General features: G+C 40.3%; 1 protein-coding gene across 7 annotated transcripts; it reads left to right on the top strand.

The window, feature by feature from the left end:
- The first annotated feature begins 882 nt into the window (after positions 1 to 882).
- On the top strand, positions 883 to 19,133 carry LOC102777658 (uncharacterized). Of its 7 annotated transcripts, none has more exons than XM_087835310.1 (29): positions 883 to 1,083; positions 1,980 to 2,044; positions 2,128 to 2,193; positions 3,142 to 3,177; positions 3,463 to 3,528; positions 4,260 to 4,289; positions 4,894 to 4,953; positions 6,347 to 6,400; positions 8,052 to 8,093; positions 8,222 to 8,251; positions 9,004 to 9,060; positions 9,152 to 9,199; positions 9,329 to 9,373; positions 11,849 to 11,890; positions 12,091 to 12,126; positions 12,202 to 12,252; positions 12,435 to 12,551; positions 12,659 to 12,709; positions 12,923 to 12,943; positions 13,046 to 13,084; positions 14,904 to 14,954; positions 15,935 to 15,976; positions 16,059 to 16,091; positions 16,189 to 16,248; positions 16,489 to 16,560; positions 16,648 to 16,683; positions 17,483 to 17,518; positions 18,306 to 18,350; positions 18,811 to 19,133. In XM_087835310.1, exons 1-29 carry the CDS (start codon positions 1,073 to 1,075, stop codon positions 18,843 to 18,845), a joined length of 1,377 nt encoding a protein of 458 aa, XP_087691436.1. In that variant the 5' UTR covers positions 883 to 1,072; the 3' UTR covers positions 18,846 to 19,133. The 7 variants fall into 7 exon arrangements, with proteins under 7 accessions (XP_087691436.1, XP_087691434.1, XP_087691435.1 ...); XM_087835308.1 differs by having other exon boundaries at positions 9,152 to 9,211; XM_087835309.1 differs by having other exon boundaries at positions 4,894 to 4,962.
- Positions 19,134 to 19,718: the final 585 nt, after the last annotated feature.

The raw sequence follows: 19,718 nt of genomic DNA, 5'->3' as shown, positions 1-19,718 counted from the left end.
GAAGGTTTTATCATTTCTTTATTTGTACATAGAAAACAAACAGAAAACACAGCTGCTTTAAGATGATTTGACATGCACATTGGTCCCTGACTTTTTAAAGCCGTTTAATGTCTTTAATTTATTGTTTTGCGTTCATGACCACAATAGGCTGAAAATCCAGTTCATGGCATGTTTTTACTACTCTTTAACAGAGGAGTTTCCCTGTGTAATAATGATTACGATGCAATAAGCACAGACACTAACGACAGAATCTCTGTCGTCCTTGTGACACATTGACAGGGTGGAAGCCCCCTTCATAACAATTTTTTTGGTTCACCATGATCTTGAGTTGAATATGTGGAGGAAAATGGATGGATGAGTGGTTCATTATGCGGTCAGGGTGAAGTTAGCTGGTTTGGCCAATCAGCTTTTGATTCCTACATGATGTCAGAGCTAGTCGTAATTTTTTTGAGCTACTCATAATTGAATCCGAAATTGAATGACACATCCTCCCAGATCAGACGTGTGTCCCCGGAAGATGTCATTCCTGCTCTTAACCCTGCCTACAAAGCTCTGATTGGCTCATTATAGCTGCCAGTTAACACAAACACAGACTTCAGAGTAACTAACAAGCCTGAGATGTAGTGGAGTGATTTGAAAGTGGGTTCTGCAGGTAACAGGTGACCAGCAGGTCACATGAGTCACAGTAGTTACAGTTCACTTGTTTTCACTTGATTGTGTAATCAATATGTTTGACTGGAAGTTAGCAACAATTTCTACCTGTCTAATCTAAGGTAACCTCCAGGGGCAGACCTGAACATCACCTGGTTAGGATGGGTAACCTGCTGGTGAACCCTACTCCAGTGCAAACTAGGATGGATTTCAGGGCCAGTGAGGACCAGGAAAGTAACATTCATATAAGAACCAGTACATGATCTAGTAGTTTTAGTCTCAGTCGTATTTGCAGTATTTTCATAGATAGCATGAGCAGCCCCTCCCTTCCTGTCTGAGTATAAATACGAGTGTTTGAAGGAGGAGCTGCAGCTCTTCAGGTGCGTCTCTTTAGCTCAGCACACACCTGTCACACAGCAACATGCTGCCAGCGTGAGTATTTGTAATACTACTATTACTACAAATGTTACTCTATGTACTGCTAAAGATACCAGCATGAGTGATAGTACTAATATTACTGCATTTTAAAATAATAATACTGCTCTACACAAAGCTATTGATGACTACTCCTTCATTTTATTCTTGTTATACTGTTATCCTACTGTGCTTGTACTACCAAAACTGTTTCTACTGCACTATATACTTTTGATACTACTGCTACTAACAATAGTATTAATAATATTAATAATAATAATAATAATAATGCACTTAACATTGATAAAACTACTAATGTTACTGCATTTTAAACTGCTTCTATTGCCACAACCATTATACTGCTAACACTAATAATACCACTGCATTTTTACCGCAGTAGTATTAATAGTCTACTATTACAACTACTAATAATAATACACTTTATACTGTGAAGACTGCTGTTACTCATATGTCTTGTACTAGTGCTACTATAACTGCACTATACAACAAACACTGCTGCATGTCAGTGTTGTAATACTTTAGTACTTTTGCAGTTCTGCTGTGCTTCATGTAGTTGAAATCATTGGTATTACTTCATCCTGACTGGATGCAGATTATTACTGACTGTTTTTGACTGTCAGCTCATTTGTCCAATCAGATCACTAAAAAAGTTTCTTGTTTTTTGATCCAATCAGAGTTCAGCCATCGTCATTCCACGTGGTGGTGGTATTGATTATATTGACAGCGGTTTGTGTATTGATTGATTTCAGCAGAAATGGACTCATTACTAATGATCATTGATGAGGTTTATTGGTGCTGATTATTTTATTGTCCCTGTATCTTATTGATGAGTGTATGTGAGGCTGATTCTGACAGTGTTGGTCAGTACTGATTAATCTCCTCTGTCACAACAGAAATCTATTGATCATGTCCATGGCCGTCTTTTTGACAACAGCAGTTTCTACCGCTCCCTTGGAGGGTAAAAAAAGAGAAGCTATGTTTTGTATCTTATTTCATTTTATTATTTCTGTTTGGAGAGAAGACTTTCTGTGTGTCTTCCAGAGAAGGAGCTGGAGGAGGTGGAGGTTGAGGCCACAGAGGAGGGGGAGGTGTCCGAGGAGGAGGAGGGTAGGCCTTGTGTGTGTGAGAGAAGTCAGCTTTTATTGTGAAAAGCAGATTCGTGTCAAATTGTTCATGAAGCATAAACTCAGAGTTTATACTGATGACAAAATGAAACCAAACTGAGGTCACACGAATGGAACCTGACCCTCACACAAGCCTCAGAGTGGACAACATCATCATCGCCTGTGATCTTTTCGAACCGGTTTAAACTTATCATAAAGACACAAACATGTCACACATTTCAGTCACAAAGCTTTTCAAAATAACTCTTCAGGCAGTGAGATTCTTTCTTTATTAATGAAACACTACATAACCATGACATAACCTTAGGTAATCAGTGTTTGCCAAATATTACCTGGTGTTGGTTCTTGGGGTTTGTTTGGGTGAGTAAATGTGTGTGAGACATTCTCAATGACCCCTCTTCGGGTCCCTGTTCAAAGTACAGTGGGTGTGAGACTGTAGGGCTGACAGTGAAGGTTTGGAGAAGGTGGTGTTTTCTGTTTTTGAGGGAAAAATGACAAAATCCAACAGCTTTTTCACAGTACTCAGTCCTCAGAACATCACCTATCTCTCATTTGTGTACTAAAATGTTTTAACTGACACAAACCACCACATCCGGGTCAAGATATTATAGGTTTTCTTTGTTTATTGTTAATTTGTTTGTGTTTGACTGAATTAATTTCAGTGTAACTCCTGTAGGATGCGTGGCCTCTGTCCAGTAAATGAAATATTAGAAATCATAAATCTTAGTGAAGCAGTGAGTGCAGCACATGTGTTAATGCTAAGCTAGGTGACATACGTGCATAGGGGAAAGTTCAGGAAGCCAGAGGGAAAGGTAGAAGGAGTCAGAGGTCAAAAGTCAGAGCAGAAATAAAAAGACACTAAAACAGAGAAGTGTGACATTTGTTTAAAACTTCTAATTAGACATAAATGTTGGATGTCTTCTCTTTCCAGATGATGATGACTCCAAGAGTCAAGATAAGATTGAGGGTGAGAGGCAAAACACACTGTGACCTTTGCCCTGTAGTTTTATCTTATAAACCTGCATAAACACAAAGAAATGAAAAGTTCAAACATCAGACTGTTGTTTAAATGAACGTGACGTGAGAACTTTATAAACATCTCTTTAAAAATCTGTAATATATGTTTTTCAGTCTTATCTAAATGTGTCACAGAATGAATCTCAAATGATGCCTTTAGGTTTTTAATAATCTCTGGAAACACAAGCTTCATTCATGCCGAACACCTGATAGTTTGCCCCTCCCCCTCCTGCAGGAGCATTTGGTGGGCAGCGGACCACCACGGCAACGGTGGTGGCAGTGGGGGCTGCTGGGGGTTCAGGTGAGTAGACCTGATCAGGTTTTTCCTTCCTGAAAAGTTTTTTTGTTTGTTCCAACTGGTCTCAGGTTTAATCCAGATTAACTGGCTGCTTTTCAGACCAGGATTACCCTGAATGGGTCTAGTCCACTTCCTGAGCTCCTCAGGTTACTGCAGGATGTCCAGAACTACGGCATCACGTACAGGACAAACTCTGCAAAAGCAAAAGTAGCAAATATGTTACTAAACACAAGCAGTGAAGTCTCTGCAGTCTTTGAGAGACTAAAACTCTTAGTTTGTGTTTCTTATATTCATATGTAGCTGTGTACAGTCTAATTTCAGCTAACTGTAATAATCTACTGCCTGTTCATTTTTTTTTTAGCTTTATTTGATAAACACAGTGAAGAGAAGGAAGAAGGCATGTGGCCGCGGGTCGGACTCAAACCCAGGCCAGCCGCTCTCAGTCGTATGACATGTGGTTGTCAATGCATTGAGCAAAACTAGCGCTCCCAGACTGTTCATTTTTAAAAGAAATATGAAATCACCATTATGTTAGAAAGTACAGAAAAATAATATTTAGTTTTTGTATTTCACACAAGCGAATATTGAGGAAGAAATGTAAATGTTTGATGATAAAATTGTGCTTCTTTTTTATGGAAGTAAAGATTATAAATGTAGAGGTTTTTCAGCAAGAAAACATGAAGATGAGTTTTTGGTGACATGCGTGGTTTGACTCAGGTGTATTTTCTCTGCAGGTGTGTCCTCTGACATTCAGGATCTAAGTGGTAAGTTCAGCTAAATGTATAGTTTCTTGAAGATGTTAGAGAAAAGTACAGAACGCTGATAGCTTATCAGAGTCTATCCCAACTTTATTGAGAGACATTCTCTTATTTGATTGAAATATTACTGATATTTCTGTGTTCTGTGTGTTCTGTGTTAGGCTTTTGGCTTTGGGACCGTGTGTAGTCATAGAAAACAGAGCTTCTCTGACATTTAGTTGTTAAACTAAGGTTCACGAAACAAAATAAGTAAGAGTTGAAAATTCATGACGGTTTTTCTCAGAGCCTGCTGTACACCCTGACAGTTATCATTAGAAAAAACACTCAACGTCAAATCCCAGAAACTGCATCATGGGAAGCCCTCAGCAATCTGAGGCTATTATAACATAACTAGCAGTCAGGCTCACCTGACTATATCCATTATCAAAGAGGAAAGTTTTAAGCCTAATCTTAAAAATAGACAGGGTGTCTGTCTCCTGAATCCAAACTGGTTGCTGGTTTCACAGAAGAGGGGCCTGAAAGCTGAAGGCTCTGCCTTCTATTCTACTTCCATTCTAACTCTTCAGTCTGAGAGCAAATATACTTGTTTAAAAATGATGTTTATTTTCAGCTTCCAGTGGTCAAACAGCAGGGGGAAGAACACATGAAGGAACAGCCGGAAGCTCAGCAGGTAAACCAGGTGAATCTCATCCAGAGAGAAACGCGATGACAAATATGAACATCTTAGACAGTAAAATGTTTGATTTGAATGGTAATCAGATTTCAGTCACTCTGCTCTGATCACTTCTCTGACTTTTGTTAGGTTACAGTCTCATCAGTGGAAACACTCCCTACTTAAAGGATCACACAGAAATCTGTGTGGCAATTTAATACTTTTAAGAGACATGTTGCACTCAAACCTCTTTACAACGGTTGAACTATCCAGTCGTTTTGCTACATCAATACAGTGTAGTGCCTCTACTCAGGACCAGTAAATATTAGATGGATTCTATAGCGTTTTTCTACTCTGAGCACAAAGCAGGTTCTACAACTTGTCCCATTCATCCATTCTCATAAGCACTTTTTACTTATGCTATTCCTATGTAAGTGTTTCTATCTAACATTCACACATATATACTCTTGGTTGCTCTCAAGTGGGGTTAATATCTTGGCAAATGTCTTTGGCCTGTATTTGCATGCAGACTGGAGCAGACAAGGCTCAAACGACCAACCTCCCTATTAGTAGGTGACCTGCTCTATCTCCTGAGCTACAGCCACCTCTTATTGTACTGCAATATCAATTTCAACACAGACTCCAAATATCTACGTAGGTTTGGAAGGAGATTTTGATTTTAGCGTCTCAGGAAAAAAGTCATCACTAAAGTGAACAACTGGGACCCTGTTACCTTAGGAAAGCAAATCATAAACAATACACAGTACACAGTCACACAACCTGGAAAATAACACCTGCTCTTCATAGGTGTAAAACAAGCAAAATAAAAGGAGAAATGAAATTAAATGAAATTAATAAAACAAAATAAAGTCTTCCTGTTGTAGAATGAAGTCCAGTCTGAATTGTCTTTTAATGTTCCTTGTGACCCAAAAAGCAGTCCCTTCAAAGCAGTGCTTTAAAGCACAACTACCCATCTACTACCCAGGTAGGACTAATAAAACATCTGAATCCCAAGGAATAGCTTGACTCAGCCCTTCAGAGATCTCCCACAATCCAATCGCATGGCTGGCCACACCATTTCACCATCATCCAGAATGTAATTGGGCTGTACTCACCATCAGTGGTTCTCCACAATCCTGTGTTGGGATTTTTCAATACTAATATTGCAACACCAGTTGTTTTTTTCTACTCCGAATTCATGGCCAGGATCTCTTTGTCTTGCTCTGATACACACTTGGCCACCATTACTGGAAACAATCTCACAAGGAAGTGTTAGACAATGCTTCCTGTGCTCAAAACATAAGTCCACTGCACGGTCTGTAAGGGCTTTGAACATCTGACCATTTTACTTTGTTGTTTTTAATCACTGATTTTTGTATTTAGAAGCTAAAAACTGCTCCTGTTGTTACAGGTTCTGCAGCAGCTGAGATCTCTGATGTCTCCACAGCTTTGATCCATTCTGCAGGTAAACAGCCTGGGCTTTTTTAAAAATGGCAGATATGTGGACTTTTATTTTGAAGAACAAACAGGGTGCAGTCAATAACTATTTGCGGCCTGTATCCATTTGGATGGAACAAAACTTCATGTCAAAACACTGAAATCATCGTCAAATGGCATCATGACATTACAAAAACGTAAACACAAGAATTAAGGTGTTTATCATTAAGGGGGGAACAAATCCAAGCCTATGTGGCTCTGTGTGAAAAAGTGATTACCCCCCAAACCTAATAACTGGTTGGAAAACCCTAAGCAGGAAATTAACTGCAATCTAGTGTTTGCGATAACTGGAAATAAATGCTGTGGAGGACTTCCCTCTCATCTTTGCAGAATTGTTGTAATTCACCCACAGTGAAGGGTTTTCAAGCCTGAACCACCTTTTTAAGGTCACCCCTCATCTCAACCAGATTCAGGTCAGAAATTTGACTAGGCCCCTCTAAAGTCTTCGCTTTATTTTTCTTAAGCCATTCAGAGGTGGATTTGCTGGTGTTTTGGATCGTTATCCTGCTGCAGAACCCAACTAAACTTCGGCTTGAGATCACAAGCAGATGGCCAGACATCCTCCTTCAGGTCATTTTGGTAGACAGCTGAATTCATTGTTCCATTTACCACAGCAAGTCTTCCAGGTCCTGAGGCAGTAAACAGTCCCAGACCATCACCATACCGGCATCATATTTTACTGTTGGCATGATGTTCTTTCTCTGAAATTCTGTTACTTTTATGCCAGATGTACTGGACATACACCTTTCCAAAAGGTTCAACTTTTGTCTCATTAATCCACAGTATTTGTGAGCAGAGGTTTTCATCTCGAACTCTCTTTTTTCCCAGTTTTGTAGAGTCATGAACGTTGACCTTAACTGTGGCACGTGAAGCCTGAAGTTCTTTGAAAGTTGTTCTGGGGTCTTATGACCTCTTGAATGAGCCGTTGCTGCGGTCTTGGAGTCATTTTGGTCAGTTCACCACCACGCCATCACACCTCTTTTCATGGTGGTAACCATGTAGTAGTAGTAGAGACCATCCTTTCACAGCGGGTGGAACTAAAGATCTAAAATTTGGACTCATCAAAGGAAAGCAGATTTCTACTCATCTGATGTCCATTCTTGTGTTTCATGACCTGAAACAAATCTTTTCTGCTTGTTGCTTTTCCTTAGTAGTGGTTTCTTAGCAGCTTTTTGACCATAAAGACCTCATTTGTACAGTCTCCTCTGAACAGTTGATGTAGAGATGTGTCTGCTACTGGAACTGTGGCATTTACCTGGGCTCTAATCTGAGGTGCTGCATAACATAACTGAATGTCCCAACCCCATTAAGAAGGCAATAAATTCCACAAATAAACCCTGACAAGGCACACCTGCGAAGTGAAACCCATATCAGGTGACTACTCATGAAGCTCACTGAGAGAAGGCCAAGGGTTTGCAGCACTGTCAACAAAGCAAAGGAATCTAAACTATAAGACATATTTAGAGTTATTTATCATTTTTGTCTTTGCTTAATAATTCCATATATCTTGCTTCACATATTTGATGTCTTCAGTATGTATCTACAAGGCAAAAATAGTAAAAATAAGGAAAGTCCATTAAATGACAAGGTGTGTTAATCGATGATTTCTGTGTTTTAAGGAGACAAGCATTCCTCTGCTTTATCTCACACAGAAACAAATGGTAAGTCTAATTATTACTCTGCTGACATTTTGAGAATTATTGATTCCTTAAGCTCAGCACAACAGCTGACTGTACGAGCCCTTTAGCATAGAAAGCTTCACATCTTTAAACCTGGTCTTTGTCTGCAGGTTCTGCAGGAGCTGGCTCAGAGACCAACAGTAAGTAGCTTTCAAATCCCTCAAATAGAGACCAATCAATAGATCATTGATTAAACATGAATGAGTTGAAGACCTTTCAATATGTCTGTGAAGATTCTCAGTTCATTGTAGTCTAAGGAGCTTGGAAAGAAAAGCATCTGGACTTCTTTAAGTTTCCTTGAAGAGGTTTCACCTCTCATCCGAGAAGCTTCTTCAGTTGGGTCAAATGGTGGAGAGCCCCAGATTTAAGCCCTGTGGGAGTGTCCCCCCAAGAAGGACAACAGACCCCCCTATTGATCCTCTACCTAATCACACGAACCAAGGTGTGAAAATGGGTGTAGGTCACAATCAGCCAAGGTTTTTGGTGAGCTCATTGTGAAACCAAGCTCCATCCTATTATGTGATTTCCTGAGGTCAAATGGCCAAGGACGTGAATGGGCGTTAAGGCGTCTGGGAAGCGATCTGGATTATAGATGGTAGACAGTTGGTGTCGTAACCCACCGCCTCTGTTCAAGGATGGTCGTTCACAGTGGACATAGATGGCATTGGCATCCTCGAAAGAGTGACCTTTGTCCTTTAGATGCCATTGTCCCTCTCATGGGGAAACACCCACAGGGCTTAAATCTGGGACTCTCCACCATTTGACTCTAGAACAGAAGAAGCTTCTCGGATGAGAGGTGAAACATCTTCAAGCAACTTAAAGAAGTCCAGACAAAAGATCTTACAATCTCTTCAAAAAATTATCAATTCTTGTTTTGTTTCGTTTTTTCGAGGTAATGGACAGAAGCTCCTGAATGGAGGAGGAGGGGGTGGAGTTGGCAGTCAGACAGGTAACGCGGTATGGAGAGGGGCTACAAGGGCGACAGGTGAAACCTATTTTTTAAGAAGCTCAGAGACATTAAGTTCAACTCTCTTTTCCAGATGCTGTGGGATTCGTTCAGGGTGACGTTTCTCACCTGGGTTATACAGGTGAGTGTCCAGGTGAGGTGTCTGTGACATCACTCAAGTCAGATTTTTAATTGCTACAAAGGCAAAGAACACTTCTATGGCTTTAAGGAGGAATCTCTCAGCAGCTGTCATTGACTTTTTCTCCTTTAGGATCCATAGAGCCATCTAGCCATGACTTCCTGCTTGGCATGATGGGTAAGTTCAGCTGCTCTCATTTTACAAACCAATAATTTTCTTAAATCTGAAGCTTGATTTGATGATAAAATCTGAGGTCATTCCAGATACACACTGACTCTTTTGGTCTTTTGCTCCAGCTCTGACTCACAGAGGGATGTGGCGACACAAACAGGCTTTCTCTGCAGTAGCGGGCTCAATAAAACCTTAAACCCCAGTCAGAGATAATGATTATCAGATTATTAGTCTTCTTTGTTAGGCCAGGCTCTCTGCTTCACTCCCTGAGAGCCCTCAGACAAAATGTGTTATTTCACAGGTCATGGTCATTTGTGAGTGACACATTATCAGATGATGATGATGATTATTAAAACGTCAAGGAAGAATATAAAAATATCACATAGAGCAAGATGGGGATGTATGTCACAGAGCAGTAAAATATTTTAATTACAGCTAATTATTTTACCTATGAGTATGGTCAATGCTGCTGTTTATTTCTGTAGACACTAAAACTGGTGAGCCAGATTGTGTTACAGGAAGTTCTTTAAATAAAAGGGGATCAGATTCCCAGGGCACAGAGACTACAAGTCTAACAAGAAAAGGTTTATTCATGGAGGTGGAAAGCAGGAATAAAAGCAAACAAAATTCTAAAAAATCGTATGCAATAAATGTTCTTGGTACCCTAAAATCCCCCAAGAACAAATAAAAACAATTCTTAAAACTACAATAAAATGTTCTTTGTACAGTAAAATCCCACACAGTCCAGCAATTCAATTGTCCTACAACCCAATACGAATGTTCCTTATATGTAAAAGTTAAAGAGAGGAATTCCTCTTCTGAAGTGGGGGCCACCCCAGCCTAGTCCTAGGAGAAACCTCCCATCTCTGTCTCATCCCTCCACTGGGCACCCCCACATCACAACGCAGCTTGCACTCCGCACTTGAGTCTCTTGCTCGCTGCATCGCCCTGTAAATAAACATACTGGCCAGAACCATCGTCTGACCTGGCTAATAGCCATGTCATATCTGGCCCTTCCCCTTGCTCAGCCAACTTTCTTTAAACAAGTCCTTTCCCCAGCTGATAGGCCACACCCACACCTCAACAGACGCCTGCTATTTGCTAACTGTCCAGAGTCCACAGTGGATTAAAACAATATCATGCAAAAAAAACAAAAAACAAAAAAACAAACACTAAAAACATGCAATACAAATATCAGAATAAAATCATGCAAATATAATCAGAACCACACTCACAAATAAACACTAAAATCAGAATAAAACCAATTATAAAGAAAAAAACAAAATACATCTCGGTAACAGCTGCACCTTAGTTGTGAGATCTAAAATTGGATATATTAAGGCTTCCTGCTACCTGCTGCTCTCTGGCAGGTATCTCCATGCCCTCCTGGGTTTTAAATGCACCTTAGAACACACATGCATCAACACTACATATGAGCGAGTGGAGGGAGGTTTGGAGTCTTCACATACCCCCGCTACCCCCACTCCCTCTAGCAGATCATTACATGAAGGAACTTTTTGAATTCAAGCGCGCTCATGCTCACAGGTGTACACACGGGTGCTCACACACACAAACTACACTCTTTTTGGCTGCTACCTCAAAGCACACTGTGCGCTGTCGATCGTACGTGCTGCACAGTAATATTCAATATTTAGTATTTACTGTTATATTCACATAGATTATTGCGATGATGTTGTTTATTATATAGCTCTCCTTTTTTTTTGCTTGTTGTCTCTTTTTTCTTTCTCAACAGGTGATTCAGGTGATTGATATATGTATTTTTTGTCTGTTTGTTTTGTTTTTTGCCCTTTATCACCATTCCTCTTCCCCGCTGTTCGCTCTTCCCCTACCTCTCTTTCATTCTCCCTTTTCGGGACAGACAGTCATGTCTGTCCCGTGTGTAGCAAGTGAAAATAAAATAAAATAAACAATTATATATATATATATTAAAAAAAGGCTTCCTGTCCCACAGCCTGATGAAGGAGACATGGAAATCAGATCAGAGTGAATGAATGTGATTGGTTGAACAGGTGTTCTTGGCGTCGATGAGACTTAGCGGGAAATCATAATCAAGTAGAACAATATTCACACATTTTCTAAATAATCACATGAACACATTCTTGTGACAATGTGGTGCACAGCTTGTGCTTCATTCGGTGAGTATGGGATGATTTACCACACATATAAAACATATTCCCACGGCAGAGAATCTATATTACACTCAAAACATGCTGGAAATAATTAAAATAAAAAAAATTTAAAAATCTGTGACAATGTGGTTGATTCAAACCAAAACTCTGAATATAACATTTTGCTGATCAGGTGATATTTTCATATAAAAAGAGAGCCTCTTTCATGAGATATAAAGACAAGACACAGATAAAAAGCCATTAATGTCACTTTGTAGTATACCTGTCAGATGTCTGAGCCAATAAACATAATTCTGTATTTTATTGTAGTGGAATGTTTCTGTGTTTTTAGGTGGTGATGCTTTCGGTCCAGATGGTCACGTTAACACCCCAGGTTTGATTTCTTTCTGAAACACTTAAAGTGATTCTTTGATTAGTGAACTTAACCATGACTACTAAAGCTGGGGAAAAGGGCTCTGATGTGAGTTAGGGTTTGTTGTTGTTGTTGCTGTTGTTGTTGTTTGTTTGTTCTTTTTTGATTGTTTGATATTGGTGTTGATTATTGTTTTGCTTTTTGTTTCTGAATTATCACAGGTAACATGACAGCACCCTCTCACCTGGAGCCTTCAGGTATGACTTCCTCTTCATTTAATAATGTCTGAAATTGGACAAATCACACTGGTTGATGTTTTTCTTTTGGTTCAGGTGTTACAGCAACTCCACATGCAGATCAGAACAGTCTGAACTCACTTGCAGGTGAGTACAGACTCCTCCCCCACAAAAACATGATGTTTTTGAACTGTCCAATTGTTTTTATTCAGCCAAAAGCATTATGTAGCTGCTAGTGGCAGTTCAAACACAGCATCTGTGTTTGTATCTCTGCTGTTTCCTTTCCTTGCTTGTTAATCTTTCCTACCTCCTGTTTCCTGGTATTGAAGATCTTGTTCATCATTCTGATACCAACGTTGATCAGCCAGGACCAGATCAAACTTTCCTGAGTTCAGGACCTGACCAATCATTACCCAGCTCTGTCTCTGGCTCCTCCCACTCTGCAGGTTGTGAGAGGAAAGACTTTTACTCTGAAAACCAGATTAACTTTTACTCTGAAGTTTACCTTCATCTCTTATTTAGTAAAGTAAAACAGCATCTTTTTCCTTTTCAGGGGCAGTGTCTTCATCCTCAACACACATTGAAGCTCTCAGAGACCAGAAAGGTGATCTCACACTGTAGCATAAATGTAATCCCAAAGGTTTTAAACTTTACATTAGCTCCACTGTAGAATTTTCAATGTTGTTTCTTTTTTTCTAAACTTACATTTAAAAAAAGACACATTCTCTGGCACCTGAACTAAGGAAAATATCAATAGTCCTGATCCTTCATTATCTGTTAACCATATTTCATATTGGTGCTGTATTTGTCCTCACAGATGCAGCTGATTCAGCTGATGGTAATTCCTCAGAGTTTCATGCTCTTAAATTTACTGCATATAAAAATACCTTCAACTATTTAATTATTGTTTGATTTTCTGAATTTACTTTGTGTTGTTTAGGAAACGGTCGACAGACCCTGTTGACAGACACAAATGGAGGTAAACATTCACCATTTTAGTTCACTTCGATAAAAACATTCAGATCTGCAACAGAACACACCCGAGTAGACCAGACTATCCATCTGTCACCCACCTCGATGATTTGTCCATTCACGGTAGCAGCAGGCTAAGCTCCACACATTATTCTCCTCAACAGTATCTTCCAGTTCCTCCCTGAGAATTAAGAGTCTCTCACAGGCCAGATGAGATATATTACCTCTTTGATTTTCTTCATAAATAAATGAATCATGGAACAGAGGACCCCAAAAAAGGAAGAAGAAAATCCATCCATTCATCTTCATCCGCTTTACCCGAGGCCGGGTCGCGGGGGCAGCAGCCTAAGCAGAGAGGCCCAGACCTCCCTCTCCCCAGCCACCTCTTCCAGCTTATCCGGGGGAACACCAAGGCGTTCCCAGGCCAGCCGAGAGATATAATCTCTCCAGCGTGTCCTGGGTTTGCCCCGGGGCCTCCTCCCGGTGGGACATGCCCAGAACACCTCACCTAGGAGGTGCCCAGGAGGCATCCTTGTCAGATGCCCGAACCACCTCAGCTGGCTCCTTTCGATGTGGAGCAGCAGCGGCTCTACTCTGAGCCCCTCCCGGATGGCCGAACTTCTCACCCTATCTCTAAGGGAGAGGCCAGCCACCCTTCGGAGAAAGCTCATTTCTGCCGCTTGTATCCGCGATCTCGTTCTTTCGGTCACTACCCACAGCTCGTGGCCATAGGTGAGGGTAGGGACGTAGATCGACCGGTAAATTGAGAGCTTCGCTCTGGTCTACTCATCCCCGACCCGGAGTGGGCACTCCACCCTTTTCCGGCTAAGAACATCCAAGAAAATCCCATCTTTAATCGGAAACAGGCATTATTCATACACTCTGCGTATGCAAAAGGCAAAATTTAAAAGAAAAAACTCCAACAGGTCATCTGTGAAGGGGGGAAAAAAGAAAAAAAAAGGAATACATTAAAGGCCCGCGTTACTTGACTGTGATCAGTTGCTATGAAGCAACGTATCTTTCCCTTATCTGGATTCACTTACCATAAGATTTATGATCAGGATAAACGTTCACATGAAGCCTACTATCTGTCACATTAGCCCAGGGTTTCCCCTGCATGTTTACATAAAAGTGGTAGTTTTGGCTGTATCTGATCAATCACAAAGGTCTCGTGACTCTTGTTCCACAGAAAATGATCTGTGAATGTTACTTACTGGGCAGCACAGTACTGCACTGTTGCCTGCATTCGACTCCACCATTTGGCTGGTTGTATGTTTTCCCATGTTTGTGTGTGTTTTCCCCACGCTTCTTCCCACAGTTCAAAGATATGCAATTAGTGGGATTAAGTTAATAGGTGATTCTAAAGTGTGAATGTCCCCCCGTTACCCTGATAAGGATACGTGGAAGAGAACTGCAATTGCACTCATCCACTGGTCCATCTCAATCATCACTCAAGATTAAGATCCTGAAATACTTAACTTCCTCACTTGGAGCAGCAACACGGAGGGAGTAATCCACCATCTTCTCGCAGAGGACCATGGCTTCAGAGAAGGAGGTGCTGATTCTCAGCTTGGCCCTGGTGTAAGATAATGGTCATGTTCTGAAAAAAACAACAGTACTGCCTCATCTTCAATAAGCAAAAGCCCTCTGTATTAATTGAGTGATTCTTCATTTGAACACAAGTGAACACAAAACATTTGTTGAAAAGTCAGATAGTGGGTTCAGAAGGATTCCTGGCTCAAATCACCCCCTTAGATACTCCTCACACCACCTTCATCGGCAACATTTGTTTCCGCAGATTAACTTTGCTGTTTGTGTTTCTGCAGCAGAGACAGAAAAACTGGTTTCCTTCAGCGATCTTTATACTGATCTCACAGGTACAGTCTAATCAAGCTAATTATTTATACCAGATTATATGTTGGAATTCAGGCTACGTCCACACATACCCGGGTATTTTTGAAAACGCAGATTTTTCTATGCGTTTGCACCTTTCGTCCACATGTAAACGGCGTTTTCGGTCACTGAAAATGGAGATTTTTAAAAACTCCGGCCAGGGTGGATATTTTTGAAAACTCAGTTTTTGCATTTATGTGTGGACAAGAAAAACGGAGAAAACGCAGCGTCAAAGGTGTGCGCCTTTTTTGACGTCACAGTGTGCGCCACGTTATTGTTTCGGTGAAATGAATTTCTACAATGCTATTACTGTTAATTGTACTCTCTGCAGTGTTTAAATGCTTACATATACACACACAGTTACTGTCCCTCCACACATACGACTCAGTTCTGCTTCTATGTCCGATCCTTGTTTACTATTTCCCACCGAGGCTTCTAGACTTCTGATTGGCCAACATTTCTACACGGTTAGGAATATAGCGCCACCTGTTGCTTTGGGATGTTCCTAGCAGTGTTTTCCTTCATTTCTGCGTTTACGTGTGGACGGGATTATTTTTTAAAACGAAAACAGAAAATCTCCGTTTTCAAAAATACCCGTGTACGTGTGGACGTAGCCTCAGTGTCTCCATTGTTCCATCGTTAGACTAGTAAACTGTTAACATTACGAGCTAAAAGAAGCTAAAAGTCCGGAGTATGTAATGTTCACGTCACCAGGTCAGGGAGTGGTACTGCTCAACATGAAGCTCTTTAAATGGTTTGAACACTTCTTACAAAAATAGCCTCACATTTTAAGTTATACAATTTTCAGTCAAAGACAAGGCGTACAGGAAGTACAGGATAACAGCCAAAGTGCAGAAACCACACCTGAGTCACCTTAGCCAGTCGTTAATCTGGAATCAGGATTGTATTTTAAATGATCAGTGAAATAATGTGATAAATAAAAATGTGCTGATGATGTCATCAGGTGGTGCAGAGTCAGTAACCAGGATTAACGTCAATCTCACAGGTGAGGTGAACAGATCAAAATAATCTGTTTACTGATAAACAGTGTTAGTAATGGATGAAGCTCCGTGTTCTCTTATTTCTAGCTTCAGGTCTTGGATTCGGGCATGATGTCACAGGTACTACTACTTACTATGACTATGAAGCTCATTGGTTCATAATCCGGTGTGGGGGAGGGGGGTTATCCACTTTCTGTCACATGATCATGTGTTACAGAGTCTCCATCCATTATGATTCAAACTGCGTCTGTCGATGTCACACAGACACATAACCCAGGTACACATATCTTTACATTTGTCTTTACAGTTGTGTGCATTTGTGTGTATATCTTTATGTATGGCCGTCTGTCTCTACATCTGTCTTTCTGTCTGCCTGACTGTAAATCTATCTGTACATCTGCCTGTCTTTCTGTAGGTCAGCCTTTGCATCTGTCTGCTTCTGTACACCTGTCTGTACACCTGTCTGTACATTCGTCTGTATATCTGGGTTTACGTTTTCCTGTCTGCTTCTCCTCAGATTCAGTTTCAGGCATTCACCCTCACACAGATCTGGTTACCATGACAGCAGACTTCTCTGGGACAGATAGAGGTAAGTCCATCTCCCTTCAATATACTAACAGTTAATTAACGGACAGGTGAGAGGTCAAAGGTCAGATGTATGTTCTGTGTGTTTCAGTTGCAACAGATCATACAGGAAGGCTTCTCGACTCTAGTAAGTTCTACTATAACTATTCCCACCTAAAAAAAAACAGTCCAATTCCAGCAACTTGCCCCAACTCACAAGGGTTGTCACACAGCCAAGTATACAACATGCTCTTTATACACTTAGACGGAGCCTGCAATTAATCGAAGTTCCAAGGGCTATGGTGTTTACTTATGGTTTTGTGGGGGGGGGGGGGGGGCTTAAAGAAAAAAAAAAGTTTATTGATCATGTTTTGATCATTTCTTTGATCTTTGCTTATTGATGTTGTTTAAAAAAAAAAATTAGATGTCCTTTGTCACCTCTGAAGGGTGAGGTCTAAGGAGCTTGGAAAGAAAAGCATCTGGACTTCTTTAAGTTGCTTGAAGGCGTTTCACCTCTCATCCGAGAAGCTTCTTCAGTTCTAAGGGTCAAATGGTGGAGAGTCCCAGATTTAAACCCAGTGGGAGTATCCCACTGTCCAGATGCTTTTCTTTCCAAGCTCCTTCCATTATGATGACCTGGATGACTGAGAACCCTCACAGACACTCTTACAAATCAGTTTAAAGTGTGAGCATGAAACAAAGCAGCATCCCTGAGAAAGGTGTAGATCAGTGTCATGTGGTCTATCACGAGGTTCTGGCTCATTCCTGAACTCACATTCAAACGCAGGAGAAGATTAAGTTGTGAGGTTTAGTGTTTGTGACTGACTGGGATTGAGTTCATGTTTCAGAGTGTCTGCTCTTATTCTGCTGTAGGTCTGTGTCTCTTTGTGGGTGTGTCAACACACACTGAATACACAATGTGTGTGTCGTTTTTTTTTCTTTTGCAGGTCCTCCAGCTGTGACAGATCACACACAGATGGCTGGTAAGTCTTAAAAATGTTCACAGCTTTAAAAGGTTTAGAACACATACCTGAAATACGGACAGAGCCTGCATGTCACGTGGAAACCTATGCCCTCTAGAGGACTAAGACTGCATATGCTCTTTTTCACATTGCCACCATATTGGAAAATTCCATGTATTCCATGTCTTCTATGTACTAGTGGGGAATTGTAATCTTACCAAGTAGTTAAAAACACACACATTGGGGGGGGAGTTCCCTAAAAGTTGACATAGCATTTTCAGTGGGATAAACGTTTCATCACTTATCCAAGTAACTTCTTCAGTCACCATGAGACTGAAATTTCCTGGATGGTTGAGCATGCATCTTTTAATTGTTGTGAACTTCTGTGTTTGTGATTTTTGTGTAAAAGCATCAGAGGTAATAAGTAGGAAATCTTTGTCATCCTCGGGGTAAAGACATCTAATATATCAGACCACTGACTGATGATTGCATAGTTTCTTCAGGGGGAGGGGCTTAAGCTTTTCAAGCCTGGGTTAATGCTAAGATAAGTTTCTTCTTTGGTTGTTAATATCAGTATTTTTGTAAAAAAATAAAAAAATAAAAAAATTGCAGATTGGATGAAGAGAATTCTTCCCTCCAAGTGTACTTTCTCCTTTGCATCTGTGCCCCAGAAGGTTCAAAGGTGTGCTGGATGCGGTTTGGGGTCCCATTTTTTGGTTAAAGGATATTTTGCTGTTTGTATCTGATATGAGATCAGGTGCTGAAGGCTTGTTCTTTCTCTTTTCTTGGTTCTGCTTGTTCTCTGCAGGTTCAGTTACTGAACAGTACAACCCATCTGGTCAGGGTCCTGAAGGTTTGTTATCATCACACTCTTGACTCGAATCTTTACAATATTTCATTTAATACATTTTCTCTATCACCGAAGATGTCCTGAGCAGTCTGATGTTTCCTGTTTAGTTTACACTTTCTTTGTATTCAATGTTCATCAAACCCTGAATCTGATTTTTATTTAAAAGAACCTTATTTCAGGGTCATGAAAACCCTGCAGCATCAGTACTGGATGTTTTAGATCTGTCCCTCCAGATGCAGATAGTAAAAACCCACACATAAATTCATTATGTGTTTTAACTCATACCAGAGGGTATAAAAATGATCCAAAATATGATCCATTATTTAAACCGTCTATTGTAGCATGCAACAGAGAAGCTTTGCAAACACATGCTGGAACATGTTGAAAACGTGTGTTAATTAATATGTCTGTTCGGGATTGTTCTCATGTGAATCTCTTCACTGAATCTTAGTTTCTCGTTCAGGTACAGAAAATGTGGAACTGGAGGATACCTGCTGACTTCCACATCAAACCGCGAGTTCGCTTCCTGCGTTACCGTTTCCAGTGTACCGACCAATCAGCACGGCCAATGAAATCTGACCCCTCCCACTAGCTGTAGGCCCCTCCAGTGAATGGCAGCAGGTGTTTTTTTGTTTGTTTGTTTTTTTAATATTTAAAAATGTCGGTTTATAGACATTTATTTTGTCTTAGAGAATCATGGAGGGAAAGTAAAGAAAATTAGTCTCAACAGTGTGCTGATTCAGATTTGATCTGATGACAAAAAGGAAGTGACATGTTCATTGTAAAACATGGTTTAAAAATTCTGTAATAAATGTGTTTGTTGAACATCAAAACTGAGAATTTGTCTTTTGTCCAAACTGGTCACTAAACTGTCGTCCTGGATTTTGTGAGCTCTGAATAAATCTTACTATTCGTCACTGATTGAAGAAAATAAGAACAACCCCAGGTTTCTCTTAAGCACTGTAGCCAGGCTGACAAAAGGTCAGAGCACTGTTGAGCCAACTATTCCTTTAACGTTGACTAGTAATGACTTCCTGAACTTCTTCATAAATAAAATTTTAACCATTAGAAAAAAAATTACTCAATCATCTCACAGATGTAATATTATCTACAGCTACTTTCAGTACCATTGATATTCATTTAGACTCTTTTTCTCCAATTGAGTTTTCTGAGTTAACTTCAATAATTACTTCCTCCAAACCATCAACGTGTCTTTTAGACCCCATTCCTAAAAAACTGCTCAAAGAAGTCCTGCCATTGATTAATGCTTCAATCTTAAATATGATCAACCTATCTCTAATAATCGGCTATGTACCACAGGCCTTCAAGCTGGCTGTAGTTAAACCGTTACTTAATAAACCATCTCTAGAT

Source organism: Neolamprologus brichardi, chromosome 22 (genome assembly GCF_056152115.1).
Source record: "Neolamprologus brichardi isolate AB-2024 chromosome 22, ASM5615211v1, whole genome shotgun sequence".
In the NCBI taxonomy this organism is placed as follows: Eukaryota; Metazoa; Chordata; class Actinopteri; order Cichliformes; family Cichlidae; genus Neolamprologus; species Neolamprologus brichardi.
The sequence above is the reverse complement of the archived record's forward strand: the minus strand, read 5'-3'. Positions and strand labels throughout refer to the sequence as shown.

Coding starts and splice junctions, on each gene's coding strand:
- LOC102777658 (XM_087835307.1), top strand. Junction 15,977..16,058: donor GATTAACGTCAATCTCACAG/GTGAGGTGAACA, acceptor TCTTATTTCTAG/CTTCAGGTCTTGGATTCGGG. Junction 16,092..16,188: donor ATTCGGGCATGATGTCACAG/GTACTACTACTT, acceptor CATGTGTTACAG/AGTCTCCATCCATTATGATT.